Genomic DNA, 27969 nt, shown 5'->3' with positions numbered 1-27969 from the left:
GGAGAAACAGCCAAGGCGGGAGCTGTTTGCCCCTTCCCCTTTGCAGCGTTCAGAGCTGCGAGGGGGTGACAAAAGACATTTTCAAAGGGTAGTCCTTCAGGCACCCATGCCCTCACACATGTCAAACATGGTGGTATTTCAGCTTTCAGTCCTCTAGACGGCTATTATCGTCTACAAGACAGAAGTCTTAACTGTATCAGAGAACTAAAACCAGAACGCAAATGTTACATTTCAAAAGAATAAACTGATAAAGCCTTTAGTTTAGTTTTTTCAAAAGAAAACGGAAACAAAATGATATCCTTCCATTTGTGAAAGGGCCAAAACATGTCCATGTTTGAACAGCTGCAACACTTTTGTCTTCAGCACAGAAATGACTGGGGGGGAACCGTGAAAAGTTGCATTACGTGCAAAAGCAAGTGATAGTCTTTCCTTTATCTTTCCACTAAGGATGCACTGGGGCCATTAAAAAAAAAAGTCAGGAGCTCTAAAAACAGCAGTGACCTTTCTGGTGACTACAGAAGGTGTCAGAATAAGAAGCCTCTACAATTTTCTAGCTAATAAAATTTTATCCCATGCTTCCTCTGTAGAGCTCAGAATAGCGTACATCTCTTTGTTCTCCCTCATTTGATCATCACAACCACCCTGCAAAGTCAGTAAGCCAAAGAGTCGGGGACTGGCCCAGCAAGCTAAATCCCGCCCTCTAACCACTACAAGCACAGTGGCTCTGCAACCATCTGAAGACTTAAGATCACACAAAGGCTCTATTTAGGGGTTGTGGGCAAAAAAATGTGCATATTCATATATTCAGAAAGCTCAAGCCACTTCCAATGTTCCTTTTTTTTAAAGCAGCAAAACAGTACACTTGTATTAGAAAATGACTGTTGTTACAAGTATCTAGATGTGTGTCCCAAAATGAGAAAGGATCATTAGAACATGTTCTGCTGCAATGTCCCTTCTACAGCGACATAAGATCGCAGTACATTCTTCCCATATTGTCATCCTTTTCTGGGAGATCAGAAGAAGCTAAAGTTTCCCTTCTCTTAGCCGACTCCTCTCGGGAGATAACCATTCAAGTAGCCAAATTTTGCCTCCGGTCCAGTGGGATTTGCAAACGGCTGACTGAAAACCTTTCCTCATAGAAGATCTTTCCTCCTCTTCTTCAAATCATCCCTCCCAGAATCATCAACTTTTATTATTTTATTTTATTATTTTAACTTAACTTTGATTTTTATTCAGAGCTGATATTGTATCGAAATAAAACTTGACTGATTAAGAAAGGATCCTGTGATACATTAACACTTCACAAATTCATTGTGATATAAGATTTCTACTGGCCGCTTCACCAGATGCACAAGAGTTACTTACGAGAAAATCAATGGCTTAAGTAAGGAGATTTTATCATTCTCCCCAATGGGGACACAAAGTGGACTGCACCGTCCTCCCCGCCTTCATTTTACCCCCACAACAACCCTGTGAGGTAGGTTAGGCTGAGAATGTGTGACTGAATCAAGGTCACTTAGGGAGCTTCCATGGCGGAGTGCAGATTCAAACCTTGGTCCGACATTCTAACCGCTATACTATACTGGTTAACCAAGATTTTAAAAAAGAAAAAAAATGGCTAGCTTTTGGGCTCCCGAGGAACCCTCCATCAGAATGGACAGAGGGGAAGGATAAAACAGCATTGCCCAAGGTGTAATGTGTATAGCTTTCCTAAACTTAAGACCAGAAGGTGTCCTAATAAAAGTTATTATGCTTCTGTTTTTGGATTTGTTGCCTGGACCAATGAGGTTACCTACAATTAAATTGAGAAACTATGGAAACCAGAAAGAAAGGGTGTTTGTTTTAATGAAGAAAAAGAAGAGTTGGTTTTTATACGCCGATGTTCTCTACCTTTTAAGGAAGAATCAAACCAGCTTACAACCGCCTTCCCTTCCTCTCCCCACAACAGACACCTTGTGAGGTAGGCAGGGCTGAGAGAGTTCGAAGAGAACTGTGACTAGCCCAAGGTCACCCAGCAGGCTTCATGTGTAGGAGTGGGGAAACCAACCCGGATCACCAGATTAGACTCTGCCGCTCCTGTGGAGGAGTGGGGAATCGAACCCGGTTCTCCAGATTAGAGTCCACCGCTCCTAACCACTACACCATGCTGGCTTTCCAAGGCCTATGCATGAAACATTGCAAGACTCAGTGGTAAAGTATGTTGCAGTGCCATGCAAAGCAGAAATGAACACAGAATCCTATCAACTGAAAACGAGATTCAGCCAGCATGGGCAGGACCAATTTTGTCCCCACATCATTGGAGCAGCATCATTCATTTCATAAACATTTACTACTTGCCCAAATGCCACAACGGCTGGTCATGTACTCCAGAAAAGAGTGACCACTAAAAACTTGTCAAAAAATGTTCAGCTGTGCTGGAAAAAACAAGGTGGCAGAGATGAGACAGAAGCTAAAATGACTAGTAACTGTGCATTGTGCTTTGTTTGGTTTATAATCTTAGAAGCGTATTCGCAGTATGGTTTAAAATGCTTAAATGGCAAAGAAAACAAAACCTCTGCATGGTGAAAGAATTACATTTGACATTTAAATGACCATTTGCTATTTTTACACCTCTGAAAAGCCTGCCCTGATATAATTTCTTTTTAAAAAATTCTCCTTCCAGCCTTTACACCTGCCAGATTTCATCAGATTTAACATCTCTTTTTTTGCATTTCTTTTACATTTGAATTTGACTCATGAAAGTCAAGTAGTTACATAATACTGGAGGGATATTAACATTCAAACCGCTAGCACAGAGAACAGTAGGCCAAGGTATGCATCTAAGTGACATTTTGCACGCAAGGAGGAGAAGAGAAGCAAGGATCATGTATCACTATTTACTGAAAAAGGATCAAGGCACCTTTCTGGCCCACTCATCCATCTTCTAAACCCAGCTCTCCTTCATTTCAGGGATCTGTTAAAATCTACCATGATTACTTTCTGAATGCTGCACAAAAGTTGCAGATACTAACAGCAAAACACACAGCCTTGGATGTGCATTCTTGTTAGGTATCACAACAGAAAGGTGTTTTTCCACAGAAGTCTTAGAAGCGCCTCTGGTTTCAACAGGCTTGTATTGCAAACGTAAACCTACAATGACCAGTCTCTCTCCTTGGCATTAGCAATTAGAAGTCAATGCGTAACATGGGTCATTTGGGCCTTGCTTACAAAAGCCCTCTAATGTTGCAGCAGGCATTATTACATTACCTGAACTTCCACACATCTCCAGCAACACTAGATCAAGTTCAAGGTAGATGCAAGTAAGCAGAACCTATCATGATGCTTCTGACCACATTGTATCATAATTCATACAGTAACCTCAGTGTCCAGAGATCAATCTCCGTTCTTACATGGCATCCATAGGAGACAAACAGATGACTCTGGGAATGAAACCTCTCTGCATCGAAATTCAAGGTGTGAACTCCATGAATGCTTTTCAAGACAGAGCACTGGATTTAAGCAGGTTGTCTGCTGGACTTCTGGCGCTTAAATTAGCGGATTGGCACTTCTCTGGGAGGAGAACCAGGTGGCTATTTCTGCTCCTTTCCTTCCTCCTACTGCAAACCTCCACTTCGTCCCCATGCATGAGGGTTCCCCTGATGCCCATGGGCAAAATTTCAGGGAGTTCAGTGTTGGGCAAGGGGGATAAAAAAGTCTCATTCAATGAGTTTCATACCACATGCAGATCTTTGGCCCCAAACCCATGACCAAACAGCCAGGGCATACAAGATGACTGAAAGATAACACTGGGAGAAGAGCCGATGCCTCATCCTTAACAGCTGATTATCATGGATCGGAGCAGATATCGTATTTCCTGATTTCTTTAGGATGGTTAAGAAACTGGGACCACCTCTCAGGCTTGCATATTTCTTCCAACCAGATCCTCGCTTCTCTTTTCAGGGCTACACCTCTGCACCAAGGTGAACATTAACCATTAGTTAGCTGTAAGCCAGAGGCTGAAAACTGCATCTGACCGTGATTTCATAACCTGATTTAACCAGATTTAGCATTCATAGATATAACACTAGCCATTGTTCATGCTCAAGATGGAGAGGAGGAAGAATGCAAGTGGGAGAGAGGAAACCGAGGAGAACACAAGCTTGAGGGGTAATTCCAATCTCCAAAGCATGGCTAAGAGATTAAGAAGTGTTTTATTAATACTGGAGTTGCATGATGCCTAAAAAAAAATTTAATTGATCAAGAAAGTACAGACTGAAACTCAAAAATATTCATAGCTCACTTTCCCTTCAGTCTGGCAAATTCACCAGCCTATCCAAAACCATAGTCTATGAAATTTGCAAGCTCTTGATCTTCAGAACCAAGAAATTTCTTATCAACAACACGACAGTTTTGCTTTTCTAAAACCACAAACAGGTTTTAGCAACAAATGTTTGCATCTGACATGTCTTTGGTGCAGTGACCCATTTAAGAGACAGCAAAAGAAACAAACTACTCTGTAGGGGAATCAGGTTGTATTGGAAAACAAATGCTGCACAGTCAGGCAAAGGATTCTGGGAGATAAAACAATGATACTTTTGAAGGTTACATGTGAGCAAGAACCCCATGGCGGGCATTTTCAACCTTTCACATGACAGTTTCTTTCATATAACGAGCAGTTTATTTGCCATGACCGAAGTACTATTTCTGCACATTTAAGGTGAATGTGAAGGGCCAGACCTGTGAAACCACAAGTCACTGTACTTGTTCCCCGTTCCACATGCATCAATTTCCTGTGAATCTAAGCGGTTGGATATTTATACAAATACCCTCCAATCTGGTTTTCTGTCCATTCAGTGTCTTTGTTCTCTGCTGTCAATCATGGTATCTTCCCATTTCTTCTTTGAGGGCCAGCGTGGTGCAGTGGTTAAGAGCGGTGGTTTGGAGCGGTGAACTTTGATCTGGAGAACCGGGTTTGATTCCCCACTCCTCCACATGAGCGGTGGACGATAATCTGGTGAACTGGATTTGTTTCCCCACTCCTACACACGAAGCCAGCTGGGTGACCTTGGGCAAGTTACAGCTCTGTTAGAGCTCTCTCAGCCCATCTCTCTCTCAGGGTGTCTGTTGTGGGGAGGGAAAGGGAAGGTGATTGTAAGCCGGTTTAAGTCTGCCTTAAGTGGTAGAGAAAGTCAGCATATAAAAATCAACTCTTCTTCTTCTTCGCTAGGTTTTCTTGATGTCCCCAGAGGCTGTTCCTTTTAAACCATATCCCTTTTCTCCTTGAACAGTTTAAGATGATTTGTACCATCTTTGACAAAGCCTTATTTTACATGGCTGTTGTAAGATTTGTGTCAAAAATGCCTTGAACATTAAAAGTGCTCCATAAATGGGAATTATCATAATCATCATTACTAGTGGAGAAGAACAGAGGGAAGCACCAAGGCAGCCTATTTCTAGAACTCTGTTTCCCAGAGGCCAAATAAAGTGGGTAAATAATACAAAGGAACACATATGGATCCAAATCTTCTTATCCCACCTCAGAATTGTTACCCAGAAGGAAAAGCAATGATCCTACAACAATTGTGTGTGTGTTAAATGCCGTCAAGTCATTTCCGACTTATGGTGACCCTATGAATTCATGTCCTCCAAAACTTATTGTTAACAGCCCTGCTCAGGTCTTACAAACTGAGGGCTGTGCCTTCCTTGATTGAGTCAATCTATCTCATGTGAGGTCTTCTTCTTTTCCTGTTGCCTTCAACTTTTCCTAGCATTATTGTCTTTTCCAGTGACTTGTCTTCTCATAATGTGACCAAAGTACGATAGCCTCAGTTCAATCATTTTAGCTTCTAGGGAGAGGCTTGATTTGACCTAGACCCCACTGATTTGTCTTTTTGCGGTCCATGATATCTGTAAAATTCTCCTTCAAAACCACATCAAAAGAATCAGTTTTCTTCCTGTCGGCTTTCTTCATTGTCCATCTTTCACACCAATACATAATAATGGGGAATACTATGGCATGAATTAACTGGATCTTGGTTGCCAGCGACACATCCTTACACTTAAGAATCTTTTCTAGCTCCTTCACGGCTGCTCTTCCCAGCCTTGATCTCCTTCTGATTTCCTGGTTGCTTGTCTCCCTTTGGGTTAATGATGGAGCCAAGGAACAGAAAATCTTGAACAATTTCCATTTCTTCATGGTCAACCTTAATTCCCAAGTAGCCATTACTTTTCTTTTCTTGATGTTCAGCTGTAATTCTGCTTTAGCACTTTCTGCTTTAACCTTCTTCACTATTGTTGTTTCGTCACTATTTTCTGCCAGCAATGGGGTGTCAGACGCATATCTCAACTTGTGAATGTCCCTCCCACCAATGTTCATTCCGCCTTCATCTAAATCTAACCCACCATAATTCCGACCCCAAAAAATCACGTATAGAAAACAGTGAAACAAATGCTTGCACCACTTGTGTTGTGCCTGTGCAGTGTGGCAGTTATACTGTGGGACGAGTATCTAACAGACCTGGGTTCAAATCCTGACTCTGCTATTAAACCTGCTGGGCCAGTCATTCATTTAGCCTTGCAAACCTGTTAGGGTTGTTTTAAGGATAAAATGGGGAAGGAGGAGACTCATGGATATGCCCCTGAGCTCCATGGAGAAAGGGTGGGATAAAAGTGCGATAAACGTGAAAATGAGCAGATGCATACAATACAGTTTCCATGTAAAGTTTTTTTTCGGTTTTACCAAATTGTGCCAAACAGCCCAGTAAATGCAGCATGTCTAATTAAACAGCCACCCAAAGTGGCCACAGATAAAGACATGTGTAACTGTGTCTAATTACAATTAAATTTTAAAACAATACAGATTAAGCAGATGTTATAATACCTTGTAGTTATGGATACATGCTGACTGCATATAAGCAGGTACTTAAAGTTGGCCTCCATATTCAGACTTTTATGAAAACTTACTAGTAGTTTATATTCTATATTTGAGGAGGGAAAGGTAAATGGCAGGAGACAGCTAGGATTGTTCAAAAGTGCCTTTATTGGAATGCAGTGTGTGGGAAAAGCACTCTCCACTTCTGTTCGCTATAGAAACCTTACTGGCAACTCCACTCCCCTGAACAGTATCTGAGAATAGTGGGAAGAGTGGAGCCACATACACATTCTTTTTCATCTGCAGCCTGCTCTCCTTGGAAAAGCTTGCCCCAAAGGATAAAGAACCAACCCTCTGTTAGCATTCAGATGAGATTGCAAAACGGAGAGTTTCAAGGATATTTGAGATTCCTCGACAGACTTGATTTCTTCTGGGGACACAGTTTTGCAGCACTGACATTATATTTTGGAGTTTTAACATATGTTGGTGGGTTGTTGTTGTTTTTCTTCTTTACTTTGTAGAAATATAGTTTTAATCCATTGCCATGCACCTTATGACCCTCTATTAAGGAAAAAAAGTGGGATTGTAAATATTTTAAATAAAATGCTGGGTCATCTCTCTACCTATTTGATTATATGGAAAAAATGGAAAGAGTAGTAAGAGATAACAAAGCCCTCCTCAACTTGAGATAAAAGTAAAAGAATGTGAAGAACAGGAGCTGTTGTAAGGATTAGGTTTATACTGAGTACACAATTTAAACTTCTGCACTACAGGATAAACGAACAAGACATAGCTGTAGCTGATGCTATTTTTTAAAAAATCCAGTCCCCTTTCCTCCAAATATGAGTAGTTTGTTCCTTTGGCAGATTTAGCAATCAGATTCTAGTCAAGTGCACTAAAGCCACCTATCATTCTAAGCAAGAGTGAGAGAGCTTACATGTTTTATACCTGTATGAATGGGGGGTAGAGGGATTTCAACCAGGCAAACTATGAAGTAAATAAAAAATTCTGTCTCTTCACACAATGCCCAATTACCTTGTGGTGATAATCTGAAGTTACCACAGTGCTAGCCAACACTTTAAATAATGCCGATTTCAGTAAGAGAAACATGCCAATGCAGTATATTCAGTTCATCATAATGTACTGGAGCAAAGTTCAATTTGGGGTTAAACACTACTCACGGTTGCATGTGATATTGTCAGAATACCATTTTTGACAGTGCATTTTCTTCTTTGCCAAACTTTCCTTAGCCTAAAGATTAAATAAAGAGACAATAAACCATACTTCATAAATGATACTTACCAATCATGTTTATTAACTTCCTCTGCATAGATTAAACACACTGGCTCTATGGTGCATTCTAAAGAAACATAGCACATGTATGCTTCTTAGTATAAATTAGGGACAATCATGAATTTCTACCAGGATGGATTTTGTGTCCAAATCTATACATCTCCCTGAATGTTTTCAAAACACTTGAACTGTGGGAGTTTATACTTTTGGGGTTTTCCCCATTCCTCCTATAAAATCCACGCATCTCTGCAACCCTAACATTTAGAAATCCTAGAAACATATGTTTGTGCTTTGCAATATAGAAAAAAACCTCTTTTAAAACTAGCCTGTTGCCTGCTAAACAGCATTTTAAATCTTTTTAGTGTTTCAACAAAACTGCTATTATTTTTGTTGTTGTTTCTACATTTCCCTACAATTCCCAAATCTCAGGTTCACTGAAGTACAACCCCAAAGGCCTTCTAAATTTAAAGTTTCCATGATAGTTGCAGACACATGGGGAATGGGGAGCAGCAGCAGCCCCCTTTACCCATAGATTCTGCTGCTCTAATTTCCCCAAAATTAGATAGAAGCTGGTGAAACTGCAGGAACAGAGAGAACACAAATCAGAGTTATGACGAAGTTGGGGGAATCAGGTCATCCTTAACACAAATTCTAAAAATACACATCCCTCAATTACATATGAACTTTGTTTTGCCTTTTGGTAGTTTTTTTTTTAATTTGGTTGTGTATGTTTTCTGTGTAATTGTATATACATCTCCTTACTGGCTGTAAATAAAAGTTAAGCTATGAAATAGTGTGTGTGTTAAGTGTCGTCAAGTCGCTTCCGACTCATGGCTACCCTATGAATCAAAGTCCTCCAAAATGTTCTATCTTTGACAGCCTCACTCAGATTTTGCAAATTGAGGGCTGTGGCTTCCTTTATAGAGTCAATCCATCTCTTGTTGGGTCTTCCTCTTTCCTGCTGCCCTCAACTTTTCCTAGCATGACGGTCTTTTCCAGTGACTCTTGTCTTCTCATAATATGACCAAAATACGACAGCCTCAGTTTAGTCATTTTAGCTTCTAGGGTCAGTTCAGGCTTGATTTGATCTATAACCCACAGATTTTTTTGACAGTCCACGGAATCCGTAACACTCTCCTCCAACACCACATTTCAAAGGAATCTATTTTCTTCCAATCAGCTTTCTTCAATGTCCAGCTTTCACACCCATACACAGTAAAGAAACGAAATTACTCAGTTGTTATTTATTAAACTGGTGGGTGGGGAAGGGGCATTGCAATTCTTTCATCATCCATCAACCCTGTTTCAAAGTTTCAGTGCCACCCAACATGCACTACAACTCTATAAAGGTAAAGGTCCCCTGTGCAAGCACCGGGTCATTCCTGACCCATGGGGTGATGTCACATCTCGACGTTTACTAGGCAGACTTTGTTTATGGGGTTGTTTGCCAGTGCCTTCCCCAGTCATCTTCCCTTTACCCCCAGCAAGCTGGGGACTCATTTTACCGACCTTGGAAGGATGGAAGGCTGAGTCAACCTTGAGCCGGCTACCTGAAACCAACTTCTGTCGGGATCGAACTCAGGTTGTGAGCAGAGCTTGGACTGCGGTAACTGACGAAACGAGCTTTGATTCATGAACACTCATCCCCTGAAAATCTTGTTGGTCTCTAAGGTGCTGCTGGACTTGAATCAAGATGTTCAGTTAAGCTGAAATTAAGACTTTTATCCTTCAGTTCTTATACTCGCATACGGCTGTACAACATCCAACAACCACAGAATAATAAGTTTTTTATTTGTTTAGCTAGCCTCTTTATATAGTTGTAAATATTCCCATCAGACCATGGAAGCTAAGCAGGGGTCAGTATGTGGATGGGGGACCACCAAGGAAGACTTTGCAGAGGCAGACAATGGCAAACCACCTCTGCTTAATCACTTGCCTTGAAAACCCTATGGGATCTCCATTAGTCGGCTGTGACTTGACCGCACTTCACACACACACAAATACTCTCATACAAAACCTAGATCAAAGCAAGGTATAAATCCACTGGAGAAGCAATGCAAGTTTATCATAACCCATTTTACATTTATGCACATGTTGAATTTTTATAAAGATGTTGACTTCAAATGCTGAAATAGTCGCCAAAAACATGCCTTCGCTGGACAGATATTTTACTAGTTTTTAAATATAACTGAATCATGGAATATCTTATGAGCTAAATTAGAATGCATTGATAGATGGATCTGTGACATGAAATCAACCAATCACCCGTTTAATAGTAATAGGCAGCTTCCCGCTTATTACTATGCTTTTTCTAGAGTACATACCCATCACTCTTCTTTAAAAGGTAACCCTTCTTCTCACTGCCATATTCCTTATTGCCCTGAAGCTGGTGCATGCTATAGCCTCCTTGCCTGCTCTGGGAATCCTAGAAAACAAACAAACATCCAATGTTTTTCTTTTCTTTTTTTCCTTTTTCCAAATGCATAAAGCTCCCAGCTCATTATATGGATGGTTTTGAGCAGTAAAAAAATCAATGCATATTTCCAGAAGATGATGAAGGCTTTAAATGAGAATTATGGAATACTGTAGTAAAAATAACATGACAGAATTTGGCAAAAATAGTCAACAGAAACAAGTAAACGATACATGCAGCATGATATGTATATAATTACCTCATTTATTTTGGTTTACTGGGCTTGGTTTATGGTTTAAAAAATGGAATGAAATCCGATACATGTGTATGCAGGCCTATGTGCATGCGCATGTGTATATACAGATAGATGGAAACACAGAGTAACATCTGATGAAAGAATGCAGCAACTAAAAGGTCTGCAAATTCATTATAAAAGCAATGATTTATTAAAGCATTGACTTACTCTCCTAGACTTCGATCAGGAAAGGCAAAGGCAACATAGGAAGAAAAAAGTAGAACATTTTAAGACAGCATTATTTGATAAAAGAGGAATAGTCTTGCTCATTTTGCAGCCTCTCCATTTACATCATTTACACTGTAGCAACATCAAGTAATAATAGCAGCAAGGAATAGGCATGCATTGATATTCCATAGTCACTGCAGGCTGGGTAGTGGGTTGAATTTAATGTCTCTCCTTTTGGAAAGGGTACGGCGGGGGGGGGGGGGCGGAGAAGGGCCAGTCATGGCAAATAATGAATGACAACCATTTGACAGCATTAATTGTTTTGACACAACTGCCATTGCTTCTGAGTCTGGGATTCCCCCTCCCCACTCCCGCCAACTAATGCCTAACACCTATACTGCATACTCCTTCCCATTTTTTAATATTCTCAAGTTAATTAGAACAGGGATCATAAATACAAATTGTTCCAGAGGGGCAGCTATGTTAGTCTGTTTTAGCAAAATTAAACATGCATCTGGTTACCACCTTACCTATGTAAGTGCTGTCAAGTCGCAACTGGCTTATGGCGACCCCAGCAGGATCTGGAAAGGTGCCGGAGAAGGGAACCTGCCTGCCAGCCCAGAAAGCGAATGGCTGGATTCGCCCCATGCCACTTGTTTCCAGAATTCTCTCTCTCTCTGTGGTGATGGGTTTTATGTAAGTCTCTAAACTGCTCTCAGTCTGTGTTGCTAAGCAAGCACATCTATAAATTTAAATAATGTGATTGAATCTTATTTGACAGTTAAAGGAAGGGGCTCTTTAAAACGTAATATCAAGTTAGCTGAGCGATAGTCTAGCTACTCTGCTATTTTATATGCGCAGGGTCCAGATACTCTCTAAAGTGCATGCAAATACGCCAGACTTGTCTCTTTTTTGTTCGAGCTTCATTTAAAACCCTGCAATGAAGGTTAGCAAATGTGCAGAACCATTTTCAAGCCACAGAAGCTCCACTGTGCATACAGCAGTCTACCTGGCCCTTTGGATCCTGATACATGTGTTTGTTACTAAAAAGCTTGTTTTATTAAAATGTTCAATTTTGGAATACTGAGTTTTTTAAAATGGTTTTAAAGAATATGGCCAGCCCTTATTCCGCCACCAGGTGTTTTTTAAACATGTAAGGTCCAGTCATCCAGATCCCCACCCTGTGCTATTCATGGGGGGGGGGGGGGCTCTCCCTAAGAAATAGCATTTTGAGCTGCAGCGGGGGGAGGGGGGAAGCGGTGAAGTCCTGCTCTGCAGACGGAAATCCCCTCCCATCTGGGGTAAACGCCAGCGGACTGAAGCCATTGCAGGCTACTTTAGACAAAATTATATTAAAACTTTATACTGTACATAAGAGTATAATATTATTCCAAGAGTATTAAAATATCATGCCATAGCTAAGATGCATCTTAATTATGCTAATTATAAAGGCTTGGGAAACTTCAGCTTCCCACTGCAAAATGTACATAATTATGATCCTTAATGCAAGACTGGGAACAGATATTTGCTAGCTTATCTTCAAGGTACAATTTTTATGGTTTACTAAGCAGGCCATCTGCTACAACTATAATTAGAATTTTTTTCACAGAACTAAGCAATATGCCTTTTAGATCCTCTAAAAGGTGCCTTTTAAAGAAAAAAAAAATCATGTCACCTATTTTGTTGGAATCAAACACAAAACTTAACCTGTCGTCTTAATTTCTACGTTAACATTTCAGTTAATGTCATTTTGGAACTGAAGTGTAGTTTACATCAATACCTTCGCCCGAGGCAATTTTTTCATTTTCCTTCCAGATTACTTACAAGGTAACAACGTACCCAATAATATCGGGCGACCTAACCTGTTTTTAAGAGCTACACACTTTGACTGGCTTAATGAATAGATCAATCAACTAAGAAGAATTTCAAAAAAGGTATCAAAGCATTTAAAAACTGGCAGAGCTGCAAATTAATGAAGTTATTTTTGAGGCTAAAATAAATTCCAGTATGTAATTTTTAAAAAGTGACATTCTTTTCTCTCTAAAAACGGTGGCTTTTTCTTGTTAGATTCCACTATTTCACTCTTCCTTCAATACCTCGAGGTGGCACATGTACCAGGGTTTTGACAAATAGTGTGAATTTATTCAAAATTAGTTAAAAGGAAGACAAACAACTAAAACTAAGAAGAGTTGGTTTTTATATGCCGACTTTCTCTACCACTTAAGGGAGAATCAAACCGGCTTACAATCGCCTTCCCTTTCCCCTCTCAACAACAGACACCCTGTGAGGTGGGTGGGGCTGAGAGAGTGTGACTAGCCCAAGGTCACACAGCTGGCTTCATGTGTAGCAGTGGGGAAACCAACCCAGTTCTCCAGATCAGACTCTACCGCTCCAAACCACAGCTCTTAACCAGTACACCATGCTGGCTCTCTGACCGGCAGCATTACTGACCTGATGTGTAATGCATACCAACACTCTACCTTGCCTCAACTGATGACTCCTGCCTATCCTTATCAGTACGATGTGAGAAAACGCTCAGCACCCTGTGCCAAATGTCAGTGATTTGCGGTTTCTGGTTGTCAAAGTGCTCCAACCAGCCTCCACCAGTTGGACTGCTTTGGTTTGGTCAAAGGTTTCCCAAAAAGACAAAACATTAAACTCCAGGCTTTCACCCCAAGTTCAATGAGTAGCTGCCACCAACTCTGGACCAAAAGTTAAGCCTCCAGGCAAGGGTCCAGAGTAACCCCTGCCAAGCTTCAAATTCAGTGTGACACTTTTCCAGCCAGGCTAAGACCTAGCCAGGACTGTTTACAGTTCCCAAAACTGTCTTAGGTTTTTGGTAGGTGGTTTTCACAATCACACACACAAGGCACAGATTCAGGCTTGGAATCCCAGAGTCATAGATACAGCCAATTTAAAAGGCTAATGATTTATTTTATAAGATTTATGCTGGTTACAGGAAAAGAAAAGTCATGAAGTTTTAAGCAAGAAAATAACAAAATGATTTAGCATAGCTAACTCATACAATATTTCAGTTTCTAATATTCAAGAGGTTTGGCAAGGCTTCTCAAAAGCAATTTTCCAATAGTTACCAGTTTCAAGAGTTCTTGCAGCATACAAGAGTTTCAAAAGGTTGTCCAAAGGTTTCTCCAAAAGGTCAGCTTGACCAGTTTCCCCCTCAAGGGCCAAAATCAAATGGGTTCTGATGCCGCCAGCACAGCTCTCCTGCTGTACCCCAAAGCGTGCATGATTTGCTCAGGACTGATCTGTCCTTATAATCGTTTTCTCAATGGCATGAGCTCATAGAGGTCAATGAGAAAATGAAAGTAAGTTAATGGTTGATTAATTGCTTGGTCAGAATGCTGACTCACTAATTGATGGGTTCAGGTGATGAAGCCTGCAGAACTCCCTGCACCTGGACATCATCATGATGGCTGACCGATTAGTTACCGTGGCAATGCACGGCCTTGCATTCCAAAAAGGGGAGAGAAAGGTTTAAAGAGAAGCAGCTGGTTGCCTATCTTGTTCCCTCCCCAGAAGCAGCTTTCAAAATGCAACTATTTTGCAGGTCTAAAATGCCAACAGCACAAAATTCATAGGCCTCTAGGCCTGAACCAAGAAAATCATGAAATCCAAGAAATTGAGGGACCTCAACTTCTTGACACTGGTGCAACTATTAATTTTTCCAGTTGGGATGGATCTAGTGGAAGTCTACACACTCAAGCCCACACAGAATGAGGGACTGGAATTCCTGACCAATCCTAGATCTTGCTACAGACCTCTAGGCCACATGGAATACTGTTTTGTAGTATCATCCAACCTCAGAACATAAGAAACGCCATGCTGGATCAGACCAAGGCCCACCAAATCCAGCAGTCTGTTCACACAGGGGCCAACCAGGTACTTCTAGGAATCCCGCAAACAGGCTGACTGCAATAGCATTATCCTGCCTGTGTTCCAAATTCACCTAATATAATAGGCATGCTCCTCTGATACTGGAGAGAATAGGCATGCATCATGACTACTATCCATTTTTACTAGTAGCCATGGATATCTCTCTCCTCCATGAACACGTCCACTCCCCTCTTCAAGCCTTCCAAGTTGGCAGCCATCACCACATCCTGGGGCAGGGAGTTCCACAATTTAACTATGCATTGTGTGAAGAAATACTTTGTTTTGTCTGTTTTGAATATTTCGCCCTTCAACTTCATAAGATGACTCTGCATTCTAGTTTTATGAGAGACAGAGAATAGCTTCTCCCTTTCCACTCTCTCCACACCATGCATAATTTTATAGACCTCTCTCATGTCTCCCCTTACTCGCGTAGGGGGAGGGGGTGCAGGATGCCACCAGGGTTGAGAATTCAGTAAAATTTGCTTATGTAACCTGTTTCTCCTCTTCACAAAGACTAAGGCAGTGAAATAATACAATGGAAAAAAGGATTTGAGAAAAATTCTTTACAATATATACGTACAATTAAAAAAAGATTAAATGCATTCTGAAGCAGGAAAGTGGCCTAGGAGGCATGGGGGCATTTGGAGTAAAAGCCAGAGATGCGCAAGAAAACCAAACTGAATAATTTGCTTCAATTTTCAGTACACAAGATGTTTCAGTACACAACAATACCCACACTAGACCTGAAATTATTCTTAATGGGGGGATGCAGCCGGGGTAGTCAGGCAAACAAAAATTACAAATGATGAGGCTTTAAAAATCAGTGGGCAGATTAGAAAAGAGTACTAGGAACTAGATGGAGTTCTACCAGGATTAACTTAAATGTGAAACTGCTACACCTCTAAAACAGGCTTCCTTAACAGAATGGGAAGGTACCCAGTGCAGCAGCAGTTCTTAGAATCTTGCAGGTGGGTGTGAAGAAAACAAAAAAATTGCAGTCCCATGAAATTCTGCCACAAGTAAACTGGTGGAAAGAATTATTAAGGCTAGAATTATTAATTATGCAAAAGAAACAGAACTTCCTGAGAGAAATCGACATGGTAGCAGCAAGAGAAAACCTTGCCTCCTAATCTTTCACGTAGAGAAGGGCAATCAATCGGATATTGTATACTTAAGACTTTCAAAAAGGCTTTCAACAAAGCCCTTGGCCAAGAATTTTCGGGGGGGGGGGGAACTTAGCAATCATGAGATTATGAAGGAACAAAATGGAGATCTGCAAGAATTTATGAGGAGGGGCATTCCACTCTGCTTCAGCTTTTGCATCCTCTCCTCTTGTTCCCCACCTTCCCATTGCAGCTTTTTCTCCTTTGGTGTTCTCTCAGCAGCCAGAGGCTTGGGGCAGAGGGCATGCAAGGATGCAGAGTGGAAAGTGTATCCTGTGCACTCTGGGTGGGATGGAGGGGGACCCCATCAATTGGGTGCATGAAGAGGCTGGGAGATGAGGGGCAGATAATGTTCATGAAGCAATGAGATGGGGGCAGAGAGCCTTTTCCCTCCCCCTTGGAGCCACGGTACATCTCTCCCCCCCCCCACCTATTACCCATTCCCTTTTCCCAGCAGGGCCATCTCTCCCTCCGTCCCCCTACTTGCCCCCACACTCTCTCTCTCTCTGGCATGGTCTCTCTCTCTGTTTCCACACTGTAGCATTTCTCACTGGGGTTGCTAGGCAACCCAATAATGATGGCTGAGATCTTGAAATGTTATGTTGCAGGTCTTTTAAAAACTTTTACATCTTTCCCACCTTTTTTCCCCCCTTAGAATTCTCTGCAATCCTGGGGTGTTTCCTGGGGTTTCCTGAAAAATCCTGTGAGGGTCTCTGTCTTTGTGTCTCTGCTTTCCATCACCTGCGGTGTTATCAGTGAACTCGTAAAAGCAGTTCACACCTTCTGGTCTCAGGCGCCAGGCCTGATGGCCCATGTATCTTCCCCCCCGCTGTTCTTCCTGCCAGTACTCCCTCAGGCCGGTGCGGCCTTGGAAGTGTGATAGCCGCACCAGACTTCCTGGGATCCGTCTGATGTTTTGTATTATGCCAAGCTTGTAACTTCCCATAACAATAAGTGTGAACCCCAGTGCCCCAGTGCCCTGGAGTCAATATATTCTGTAAACCCGTATAGCCCCTCACTTGCAACTTTCTACCTGTGCCTGTCTCATCTCCTGAAGGCTTCAATAAATCTATTGTTTCTGTATCAACGTCTGAGCAACTGATTTGGAGAAGCAAACTCAGAGAGGGGGATCTCTCACATTAAGTTGCAAGTCTTTGCCTCTCGGACTGCAGCTGTACCGCCTTGGACAGAATGTCAGCCGACGAGGACACCACCCCTAACCCCGATGCCCCCAAGGAACCGGACGAGCCGGAGAAGCCGGACCCGAAGGAGGAGGGAGCCAAGCCAAAGAAACCGAAGGGTCGCGCCCCCGACCAAGATCGGGACGAACGTCCCCGGGGGCTTACTTATTGGCTGGACTCTCCCAAGGGCTGGTCGCTCTCGCGGACTGCGGCGAAGGATCGCCGGTTGGCCTTCCCCAGCACGGGACTCGAAGGGGACCCGGCCCGCAAAGAGGCCCTCATGGAGGAAGAACGAAAGCAGTGGCAGGAAGACCGCCGGGCTATGCAGGAGCAGATGGAGACCATGCAACGCGTAATGGGTGAGATGGCCACGGCCCTAGATGCGCTGAAGTTGCAACCTCCAGCCGGTGCTCCCCCAGACGGGGCGCCGGTAGTTCCGCCCGCAACCCCTGCCCCCCCGGCCCGTCGGGACCTGAAAGTCACGTATAACGGGTCGGGAGACCAGTTGACCTTTTTTATGGTCCAAGTAGACATTTTTATGCGGGAACAAGGCCGGACCTTCGTTTCTGAGGAGTCCCGGGTGCAGTACGTGGCTTCCTTACTGCAAGGGGAGGCGGCTGCCTGGATGGTGTTGCAGTATGAACTCCGCTCGCCGGTGCTGCGAACCCTGGACGAGTTCATGGTAGCACTCCGAAACCGTTTTGAGGACCCGACTCTGGGTGAGCGGGCTAAAGCCTCCCTGATGCAACTGCGCCAAGGGACTAAGTCGGTGGCGCAGTATGCAAGTGAGTTCCAGTCACTGGCTAGCCGAATTCTGGACTGGAGTGAAGCTACCTTGGTACAATGTTTCCGGGAGGGTCTCAACCCAGACCTCCAACATTGGGCCTTCATGCAAGGGAACCCCCCGGATGTGGAAGGTTGGGTTCGCCATGCTGCTGACATCGAGAATCGCAAACAACTCCTGAACTTGTCCAAGCAACGGCTTGGGCGAGACCCCAGGCCCCGAGGTGACCGTGGCCGGGAACTCCGGCAAGGGGGTGGCGGGGGTCTCTCGGCCGCGGAACGCCGCAAGCGGTTCGAGGCCGGCGTCTGCCTGATCTGCGGGGGAAAGGGTCACTTTGCATCGCAATGCCCCTCTCGCTCAGGCCGTCCGACCCTCCCCCGCCAAACCCAGGCCGAGCCGACGAAACCGGCCGCCGACAGCCAGCCTCGCCGCAGAAGTGGACCACTGAGCCGGCGCTCCGGCGCACCCTCCGCTCTCCACGCGCGCCCCCAGGATGGGGCATCCGACTCTACGGTCCCATCGGGGTCCCGGATTACAAATACCGTCTTTGATTCGGACGGCTCCCCGGAAGCCACCACCCCGTCCCCCTCTTCCAGCGAGGAGGAAGAGTGGGAACAGCCGGCAAAAAACGCCGTCGGTCTGCTGTAGAGGGGGCTCCGCAGCAGACCGTCCCTATCGTTGTGCAAGGAGCTCCACCGATGGTAAGCGCCCAAGAGGACAATGTATTTGTGCGTGTTCATCTGTCCCTACCCAAAGGGGGTCCCCCGTTAGAGGTCCCCGCGTTGGTCGACTCGGGGTGTGCCCGCACCATGATAAATGAGGAAACTGCCAAGAAGTTGGGTGTCCGGCGCAAGCGGCTTCCGGGACCTCTCCGTTTTTCCCAAATGGACGGGAGTGACTTTAAACGGGGCCCTGTGACCCACAGAACTGCAGCCGTGATTATGTCCGTGGGGGAACATTGGGAACGGTTGTATTTCACCATCGCCCCTATTGTAACCCCTGTGGTGTTAGGGATGAACTGGTTAAGGGGACACAATCCCTCCATTGATTGGGTTAAACGGGTGCTTTCCTTCCCCGAAAACCCCTGTGGGTTGCATGACAAGGAACGGGTACTCAGAACTCCAGCCGCCGCACTGGTAGGGTCCCCCACCCCAGTCTCTCCTCAATTACCCTCTGAGTACTCGCAGTTTACTGATGTTTTCGATGTTAGAGAGTGCGACGAACTGCCTCCCCACAGAGAAACGGACTGTGCCATCGAGATTGTAGGGGAAGGCAAACTGTCTAAGGGAAAGGTTTACCCCATGAGCCCTAGTGAAAAGACTGTATTGCGAGACTATCTGGATGTCAATCTGGCGAGGGGTTTCATACGCCCCTCCAAGGCTCCTTATTCAGCCCCAGCTTTCTTTGTAAAGAAAAAGACGGGAGATTTAAGACTGTGTATTGACTTTCGCAGACTGAACGCAGTCACCCAGTCTAATGCTTACCCCCTCCCTCTTATTCCTGACCTTCTAGCACAATTAAAGGAGGGCCGAATCTTCACCAAACTGGACTTGGTAGAAGCCTACCACCGCATTCGCATCAAAGAAGGAGACGAACCCAAAACGGCCTTTTCCAGTTGTTTTGGGATGTTTGAGTACCTGGTCATGCCGTTCGGACTTTCGGGGGCTCCGAGTGTCTTTATGCAATTAATTAATGAAGTTTTGCATGATTTACTGTTTCGGGGGGTGGTGGTATTTCTCGATGACATTCTTATTTACTCTGAGACCATGGAAGAACATGTGCGCCTAGTGCGAGAAGTGCTCCAGCGGCTGCGGGAGCACAAACTGTATGCTAAGGTGTCCAAGTGTGAATTCCACCAACCTTCTATTACATTTCTGGGGTATGTGATTTCCCACCAAGGGTTGGAAATGGACCCCGCCAAGGTCCAGGCGGTGCGGGACTGGGAAACCCCCACTACCCGCCGCCAACTTCAACAGTTTTTGGGGTTTGCCAACTTTTACCGGAATTTCATTCCCAATTTTGCCCAAGTTGCGCTTCCCCTCACTGCCCTGTTACGTACCAAGGACAGGGGGGCTAGCGCCGCACTCCCCTCAGCCCGTCTGCAATGGTCTCCCCAGTGCCAGCAAGCTTTTGAAAGTTTAAAGCTACTTTTTTCATCCGAACCCGTTTTGGCTCACCCGGATTGCACCAAGCCCTTCGTGGTGCAGGTGGATGCCTCGGATGTAGCCATGGGCGGGGCCCTATTGCAGAGGGATGAGGGGGGACGGTTGAGACCATGCGCCTACTTCTCCAAGAAGTTTTCCCAGTCCGAAATCAACTGGGCCATTTGGGAGAAGGAGGCAGCAGCGGTCAAACATGCCCTTACCATATGGAGACACTTCTTGGAGGGGGCCGAGCTGCCGTTCGAAGTGTGCACAGATCACAAGAATCTTGAGGCTCTCAAGGGAGCTAGAAAACTCAATGCCAAACAAATTCGGTGGGCCCAATTTTTTGCAAAATTCCGGTTCACCCTCAAACATGTCCCTGGCAAAGAAAATGCCCTAGCTGATGCTTTGTCACGACTTCCCCAGTATCGCAACGATTTCGATCGCCCCGTCGACTCCCTGTTCACTCCCGAACAGCGAGGGGAAGTCCCTGGCTTGGCCGTCACCACCCGATCCCAAGCCCGCCAACCGGAGACCCCCCCTACGCTCAAAGGTATCCCGGAAGCATTCCAACAGCGACTCCGGGACGCCTCCTTACAGGAGGAGGAGCACCACCTCCTCCCCACTGGCTTGGAACGAACCAACACTTGGTGGGTGCAAGGGGGAAAACTATATGTCCCATCTTCCCTTCGCAAAGAAGTATTGGGACTTGTACATGGGGCCAGGCTAGCGGGTCATTTTGGTTTCATAAAAACGCTTCACCTGGTTCGAAGGCAATTCTGGTGGCCCGGTATGAGATCCGATGTAGAGTTGTATGTGCGCAGCTGCCCCACCTGCGCCACAGCCAAGAAACGGATGGGAAAACCCCCGGGGCTTCTCAAACCGCTTGAGAACCCCTCCCGTCCCTGGGAAGTCATCGCCATGGATTTTATCACCGACCTACCTCCAAGTCGGGGGAAAACGGTTCTCTGGGTTATCACAGACCTCTTTTCCAAACAGGTTCATTTCGTTCCATGTGCAGGTCTTCCTTCAGCCCAGGGCTTAGCTAAACTGTTCATTACGCACGTCCTCAGGCTACACTCGATCCCGAGGAAGGTCCTCTCCGACCGGGGGGTCCAGTTTGTTGCCAAATTCTGGCGGGCTTTCTTAAAGTTAATGGGAGTGGAGGAACAGGGCCTTTCTTCCGCCTATCACCCCCAAACGGATGGTCAAACGGAACGAGTAAATGCGGTAGTAGAATGTTATTTGCGTTGCTATGTAAATTTCCACCAGGACGACTGGGTCGACCTGCTGCCATTTGCCGAATATGCGTACAACAATGCGCCTCATTCCTCTACCGGCTTTAGTCCCTTCCAAGTTATATACGGGACGGATTTTGGCCCTTTCGGTTCTGCCCCCGTCTCGCCAGAGCTCCAGTCTACCCCTGATCTTCAGGAGTGGATTCAGGTGGTTAAATCCACCTGGCCATGGTTGCTCAAAAATCTGGAAAGGGCAAAAAGCAAGTACAAGGAACAAGCAGACAAACACCGGTCTCCGGGATGGGAACTCAAGGTGGGGGAGCAAGTCTATCTGTCCACCAAAAACCTCCGCTCTCTTCGCCCCTGCAAAAAACTGAGCGACCGTTATGTAGGACCTTTCCCCATTACCAGAGTAATCAACGAGGTTACCGTGGAACTGAGTCTCCCTAAGACTCTCAAGGGAGTTCATCCAGTCTTCCATATAAGCCTCCTCAAACCTTATGTAGCAGCTCCCCAGTTCCACCCCCCTCCCGCTCATGAGATTCCTACCGTAGTAGGAGGGGATACCCATTTGGAAATATCCAAGGTTTTAGATTCCAAATGGAAGAAAGGGAAACTGTTTTACTTTGTTCGCTGGAAAAACCTTGGCTCCGCACATGACGAATGGGTGGCCGCACCCCACATGGCAGCTCCTCGCTTGGTCCGAGAATTCCACCTCGCTTATCCCGATAAGCCTCGTCCTCTCGGAGGGGGGCCTTAAGGGGGGCAGAATGTGAGGGTCTCTGTCTTTGTGTCTCTGCTTTCCATCACCTGCGGTGTTATCAGTGAACTCGTAAAAGCAGTTCACACCTTCTGGTCTCAGGCGCCATGTATCTTCCCCCCCGCTGTTCTTCCTGCCAGTACTCCCTCAGGCCGGTGCGGCCTTGGAAGTGTGATAGCCGCACCAGACTTCCTGGGATCCGTCTGATGTTTTGTATTATGCCAAGCTTGTAACTTCCCATAACAATAAGTGTGAACCCCAGTGCCCCAGTGCCCTGGAGTCAATATATTCTGTAAACCCGTATAGCCCCTCACTTGCAACTTTCTACCTGTGCCTGTCTCATCTCCTGAAGGCTTCAATAAATCTATTGTTTCTGTATCAACGTCTGAGCAACTGATTTGGAGAAGCAAACTCAGAGAGGGGGATCTCTCACAAATCCTTGCTTTCTGTACATGGCCCTAATGTGTGGATTTAACAATTCACATCTAGGGCCATGTTCAGAATTAGATATAATGATGTTGGCAACTGGTTAGAACACACAAAAGAAGGATATGATGATCATAACACCTGAATTAGGTCTTTACCCTAAACACAGTCCACTGGCTAATCTGTGAATTTCTCGACAGCTCCCTCTTCCCGTTTTTAGTGTCAGACAATAAAACGAGATTTATTCAGTCCCTGGTGAGCTGCATCCTTGGTGCAGCTGACAGCTGTATTTGGCTTGGTGAGACGCAAATGTTCAGGCCTGCCTGTACACAGCTGCATTAGTTCAAGAGATGACAAACTTGTCTTCCCTCATTTGCAATCAGTTAATGTATTTCAATTTCTATCTTGCCCATCTTTAGGGATTAACTAGGTTATAACACATATCCAGATAAAATGAAAAGCCAATTGCCAATAAAGTCTCGGAAACTTAAACCTAACCCTGGCCACCAAAACTCAGTTCACATAAAAATGTCTGGTAGAACTCCCAGGATATTCTGTAGCAATATTCCCTTGAGGTCTAGATGTAATAATCAAGAGTCAGCAGAGAGACCGTGGTAGGACTCAGGAGAAGCACCACCTCTAACAGTGTTTTCTTAAGCAACAATACACTTTTCTTACTAACATGGTTGTTGGCAAATGTCATTGTCACAGGGGCTAGTGTATGAAACAGCCCTTCTAAATTCAAATTATTTATTTATTTCATTTCTATCCCACCCTCATTCCTGGCAAGCTGGGCTCAGAGCGGGTCACAACAAGATAAAACATAGGTTAAAACATATATTAAAACATACTGTAAAATCATTCTTCATTATACATTAAAACAATAGAAAAAGAGGGCATTCTCTTTCGTTTGCAGCTACTAGACCCTAAACAGGCCTGGAGAACAGTGGACCCCCAAATCTGTTTGGGGGAGGATGAGGAGGCCAGCAAATGATGAAAATGGAGAAAGGCTTGCAGCTGCCCTCATATGTAGGCCAGGCGAAACAGTCCTGTTTTCTTTTTAATTTTATATTATCATTATTTTCTTTTAAAATCCTTAGCTACTAAATTTGAATAATTTCACCAAAAGGGTCCAATTTTAAGCATGTACATTAGTGGCACTACGGAAAATGAAACACTATTTTTTGGCCATTAAGTCACACCTGACTATGGCAACCCTGTAGGGTTTTCAAGGCAAGAGACGTTCAGAGGTGGGGTGCCATTAACTGCCTCCATGCCAATGACCCTGGTATTCCTTAGAGGTCTCCCATCCAAATACTTGCCAGGGTTAGGAGCATGCCTATTATCTTAGGTGCTGTGAAACACAGGCAGGATGCTGCTGCTGCAGTCGTCTTGTTTGGGGGCTTCCTAGAGGCACCCCGTTGGCCACTGCGTGAACAAACTGCTGGACTTGATGGGCCTTGGTCTGATCCAGCAGGGCTTTTCTTATGTTCATACTTTGACATACATGTAAAACATTTTAGGTGTATACCTTTAAAATGTGAAAAGTGGCACATATACTTTCTGCTTTAGATTCTTACCTCCTTCTGATCAAGCTGTAGTGAGGATTTTATCAAGTCTCTGAGTGCAGTGAGCTGTTTCTTTTCTTCATCTTGTGTCTGCTTTATCTAGAGAAGCAAAACCATACCTATTTATTAGTCCATAAACCCATCATGAAGTTAAAATGCAGTATCAGTTGACCGTTATGTATGTTTTTATTCTACACTGAGATACAGGAATTTAAGACCACCAGAAGAGGGTGAGACAATCAGCAAATGTCTGGCATCAGCATTTAGTATGAACTGCAGGGCACAGATGAGTCCCTGTTCACTCCGTAGCAACTGTCTTATTGTCCCAGGGACGAGATTCCAATGTGGCCCTCTGAGAGTCTTCTGAGAAAACAGCATTTTTTTTTGCCTTTTTCAGGACATGCTCAAAGCAGGCTGGCCTGACAACTTTTCTCCTTTAGCTCCCTCCCTGGAGCAGCCAATCAATACCAGCTTCATGAAGCTGGATGACCCTATCACTTGGCTACACATTACAAAAATCCCCTAAGCTGTGAAACAAAATATTCCCTAACCACCCACTTCTAAATTCAGGGCCTGCACCTGGGACTCTCAAGGTGGTTGGAAAAGGGGAGGAAGGATCGAATTATGTTCACAAAAGAAGAAACTTGGGCTTTGTGCTCATGTTGCCATTGGGAACAACCTTTCTCCTTCATAACAATACCTCTTCTGGGACACGAATTAAGTTATGCTGTAAGTATCGGGGCTCTAAAAAAGCATGTGGGCACAGCTGAATGAGTGCTGGGAAAATTTGGGAAACTATATAGCTATAGGGGCAAAAAGTGGGAAGGAGAAGGGGGAGAGAAATAAATTCATGTTAGAAATGCACATCCTCAGGAGGCTAGTGTTAATGCAGAGTTCTTGGTCTGGATTAACAAGCATAAAACAGAAGAACCATGGGTAGATGCTGATACAAGGACGGCCTTATTTCCAGTGTTAAAAAGTTGTCTGAACATGCTTACTACTATTGCACCCACAATCAGAAATGAGAAAAATCTTTTTTAAGAGAAGAAAACAGCACTCAATGATCATAAATTATTTTCTAATTTGATATAAAGTCTTCATTTAATTCTTATTGTAAAAATACAAAAAGGTTTTCATAAACTAGGAATACAAATATCCATAATAATAATAATATTCATAGTGTGCCGTTAAGTCACAAATACAAAGTACTAATATCAACAAACCTATTGCTAAAACATAAATAGGCCTTTTTAAAAGCAGAAATCATAGACAGGCTAGGATGCCATACTTCATTTTAAATGTTAATGAAATTCAGTGATCTGTTCCCAGATATATAAATCCATATAAACATATCAATGAATTGCCCTTGCCTATTTGTTTATAGAAAGGTTAGTAATTTTCATAATTTGCCAAGTCTTATTAAGACCCTGGAAGAGGCTGCTTTTTCTAATCTCTACACAGAGAGTATGTTTTATTTTCCAAATAAATATCACATGCAGCTCATAAGAGGATAATAGAAAGCAGAATCACTGGGCTTCCAAGCCACAATCTTCAAACCATTCCCTTCAAACTAATCCAACTGGGTTGTTCTGCTTTGTTTAAATGGTATGAAGGTTGCATTGTCCAACAAAAATAGTTTTTTGAGAGTTAAGCAGCTAAATATTTCTTTTACCCTTTAGCAAGAATCCTCAGAAAAATAGGCTACATACCCAGATTATAAATCACTTACATTGTATAAATCAGCAGCCAGTTTTTCAATATACTGTTTTAGTTTATCAGCTGTTTTCAAGCCATCTTGGAAGAAACTATAACGGAAAATACCTGTGATTTATCAGCAATATATGAGTTCATGTTTTTAAAAATCACCAGTAATTCAGAAAAAAACCCTGAATATCTAAATAAAAAACTAAAGAATTACCACCCTCTCCCATGAATATACAAGGTACAATAAATAATTGCGTATCATTTGCAAATCACAGTCATTACTTCAGACACGTTAAGCTTACATTTTAATCTTTATTCACTCATACATTTTCCTCATAAGTATTATTTAACAGGTACTTAGCTCAGAGATGCACTGATTTTGACCTTCAACATTGATTCAGTGTTTATGACTGTGCGAAGTATTCACAGAAGCAGCATGACAAATGTATGTGACCCGTAAAAACACATACCTGTATAAATCCCCTAGAATATCACACTACAATCTTGAGGAATTGGTTTGTATCATCTCCAACTTTTTTGCACTTTTAAAATCAGTACTAAATTGAGCTTGTATGCTCACTCACTTCCTGAAACAGGAAGTGAGAACCCCCAAGAGACCATAAGACAAAATCTAAACTGCTTCAGCGGCAGGATACATTTCCCACCTCCCCTATTTGTCTTTGCAGAATGGTTCCCATTATCCTGTACAAAAATTCGGCTGATATTGATGGTACTCTTGCAAACCAAATCTGTGGCTCTACTTGGCATGCAGAATGTCCCTGGTTCAGTCTCCAGCACCTCCAGTTAAGAGGATCAATTAGCAGTTAATGTGAAAGACTCTACCTGAAGTACTGGAGAGCCACTGCCTGTCTGAGTAGAAAATACTGACCTTGATGGACCAATGGTCTCATTCAGTATAAGGCAGTTTTATGTATTAATGTGTGTTTGTTAAAAACTATAGTCCATAGGAAAAAGTTAAACTTGTCCTTGAACATGAAGAACTGAGCACTACCTTTGCTTTGAGGTAAAAGAAAGAAAGATTAAGCAAGGATTCACTAGAAGGAGAAAAGAACGATGGAAAAATTAGATAGGTTACTAAAGATATCTTTTTAGTTTGAATATCTAAAACTTGCATACATACTGAGTTACATCCTAACATTTTGGTCCATCAGAGCTCATGTATTCTTCTGAGACAAACTGCCTTCCACTGACACAAGACGGCCTCATATTAAACTGGTTCACCAGCAGGCACAGTGCACCAGAGGAACATAAAGGTACTGATGGACCAAAATAATAAGATCCAACCCACAATACATGGAGGGGACACTATCACATCAAAGAATAAAAGGAACGTTACACTTTAATTTATATATCTTATCTAAATAGCAAAAGATAAAGAGTTAGTTTTTATACACCGACTTTCTCTCCCACTTAAGGAAGAATCAAACCGGCTTGCAATCACCTTCCCTTCCCCTCCCCACAACAGACACCCTGTGAGGTAGGTGGGGCTGAGAGAGTGTGACTAGGCCAGGGTCACCCAGCTGGCTTCATGTGGAGGAGTGGCGAATCGTACCCAGTTCTCCAGAGCAGAGTCCACTGATAATTACGTGTGTGTTCAAGTGTCTTTAATCGAATTTCATAATTCTAACCATATTTGTAATTGTTTAAAAGTTTTAATATTTTTATATTTGCCACCTCGTGGACCCTGACTGTGTGGAAAAGTGGCATTCAAATATTTTAAATAAATTAGTAAATAATCATACTTACTTGCACTGTGCATGATAATACTTAATAAGGTTCTGTAGAAGGTCCACCCCTTTTTTTGTTTTAATTTCATTAACCTTAATGAGATACTGTAGAAAGAAAAAGCAAAGCTCAGTAGATAATTATATATTGGTGGCTCAGCTGTGTTCAAATACAGGTTCTATTTCAGATCTGTTTAACAAATTCGGCAATTATCTCAGAGGTTGGCTTGCAACTGACATCTAAAGCACTCTACCAATACAATGATTAAATTTTTTTGTGTACAGTATAGATAAGCATTTCCCAGTAAACTTGCATTTATTTGGAAGTATTTAAAACAAGGAA

At 43.5% G+C, this 27969-nt stretch overlaps 1 protein-coding gene across 6 annotated transcripts in view; it reads right to left on the bottom strand.

Moving 5' to 3' along the window:
• Positions 1-27969, bottom strand: part of ASAP1 (ArfGAP with SH3 domain, ankyrin repeat and PH domain 1) — a 147795-nt gene that overhangs the window by 40770 nt on the left and 79056 nt on the right. For all 6 annotated transcript variants that reach the window (XM_056854157.1, XM_056854156.1, XM_056854160.1 and 3 more), the window contains exons 8-12: positions 27649-27734; positions 25907-25982; positions 24190-24276; positions 10468-10568; positions 8032-8101 (exon numbers count right to left, since the gene is read on the bottom strand). In XM_056854157.1, coding sequence (XP_056710135.1) covers positions 8032-8101; positions 10468-10568; positions 24190-24276; positions 25907-25982; positions 27649-27734 — 420 coding nt within the window. The remainder of the gene's footprint in view (positions 1-8031; positions 8102-10467; positions 10569-24189; positions 24277-25906; positions 25983-27648; positions 27735-27969) is intronic.

The sequence above is a fragment of the Euleptes europaea genome, chromosome 8, assembly GCF_029931775.1.
Source record: "Euleptes europaea isolate rEulEur1 chromosome 8, rEulEur1.hap1, whole genome shotgun sequence".
In the NCBI taxonomy this organism is placed as follows: domain Eukaryota; kingdom Metazoa; phylum Chordata; class Lepidosauria; order Squamata; family Sphaerodactylidae; genus Euleptes; species Euleptes europaea.
This window is presented reverse-complemented; position numbering and strand designations above follow the sequence as displayed.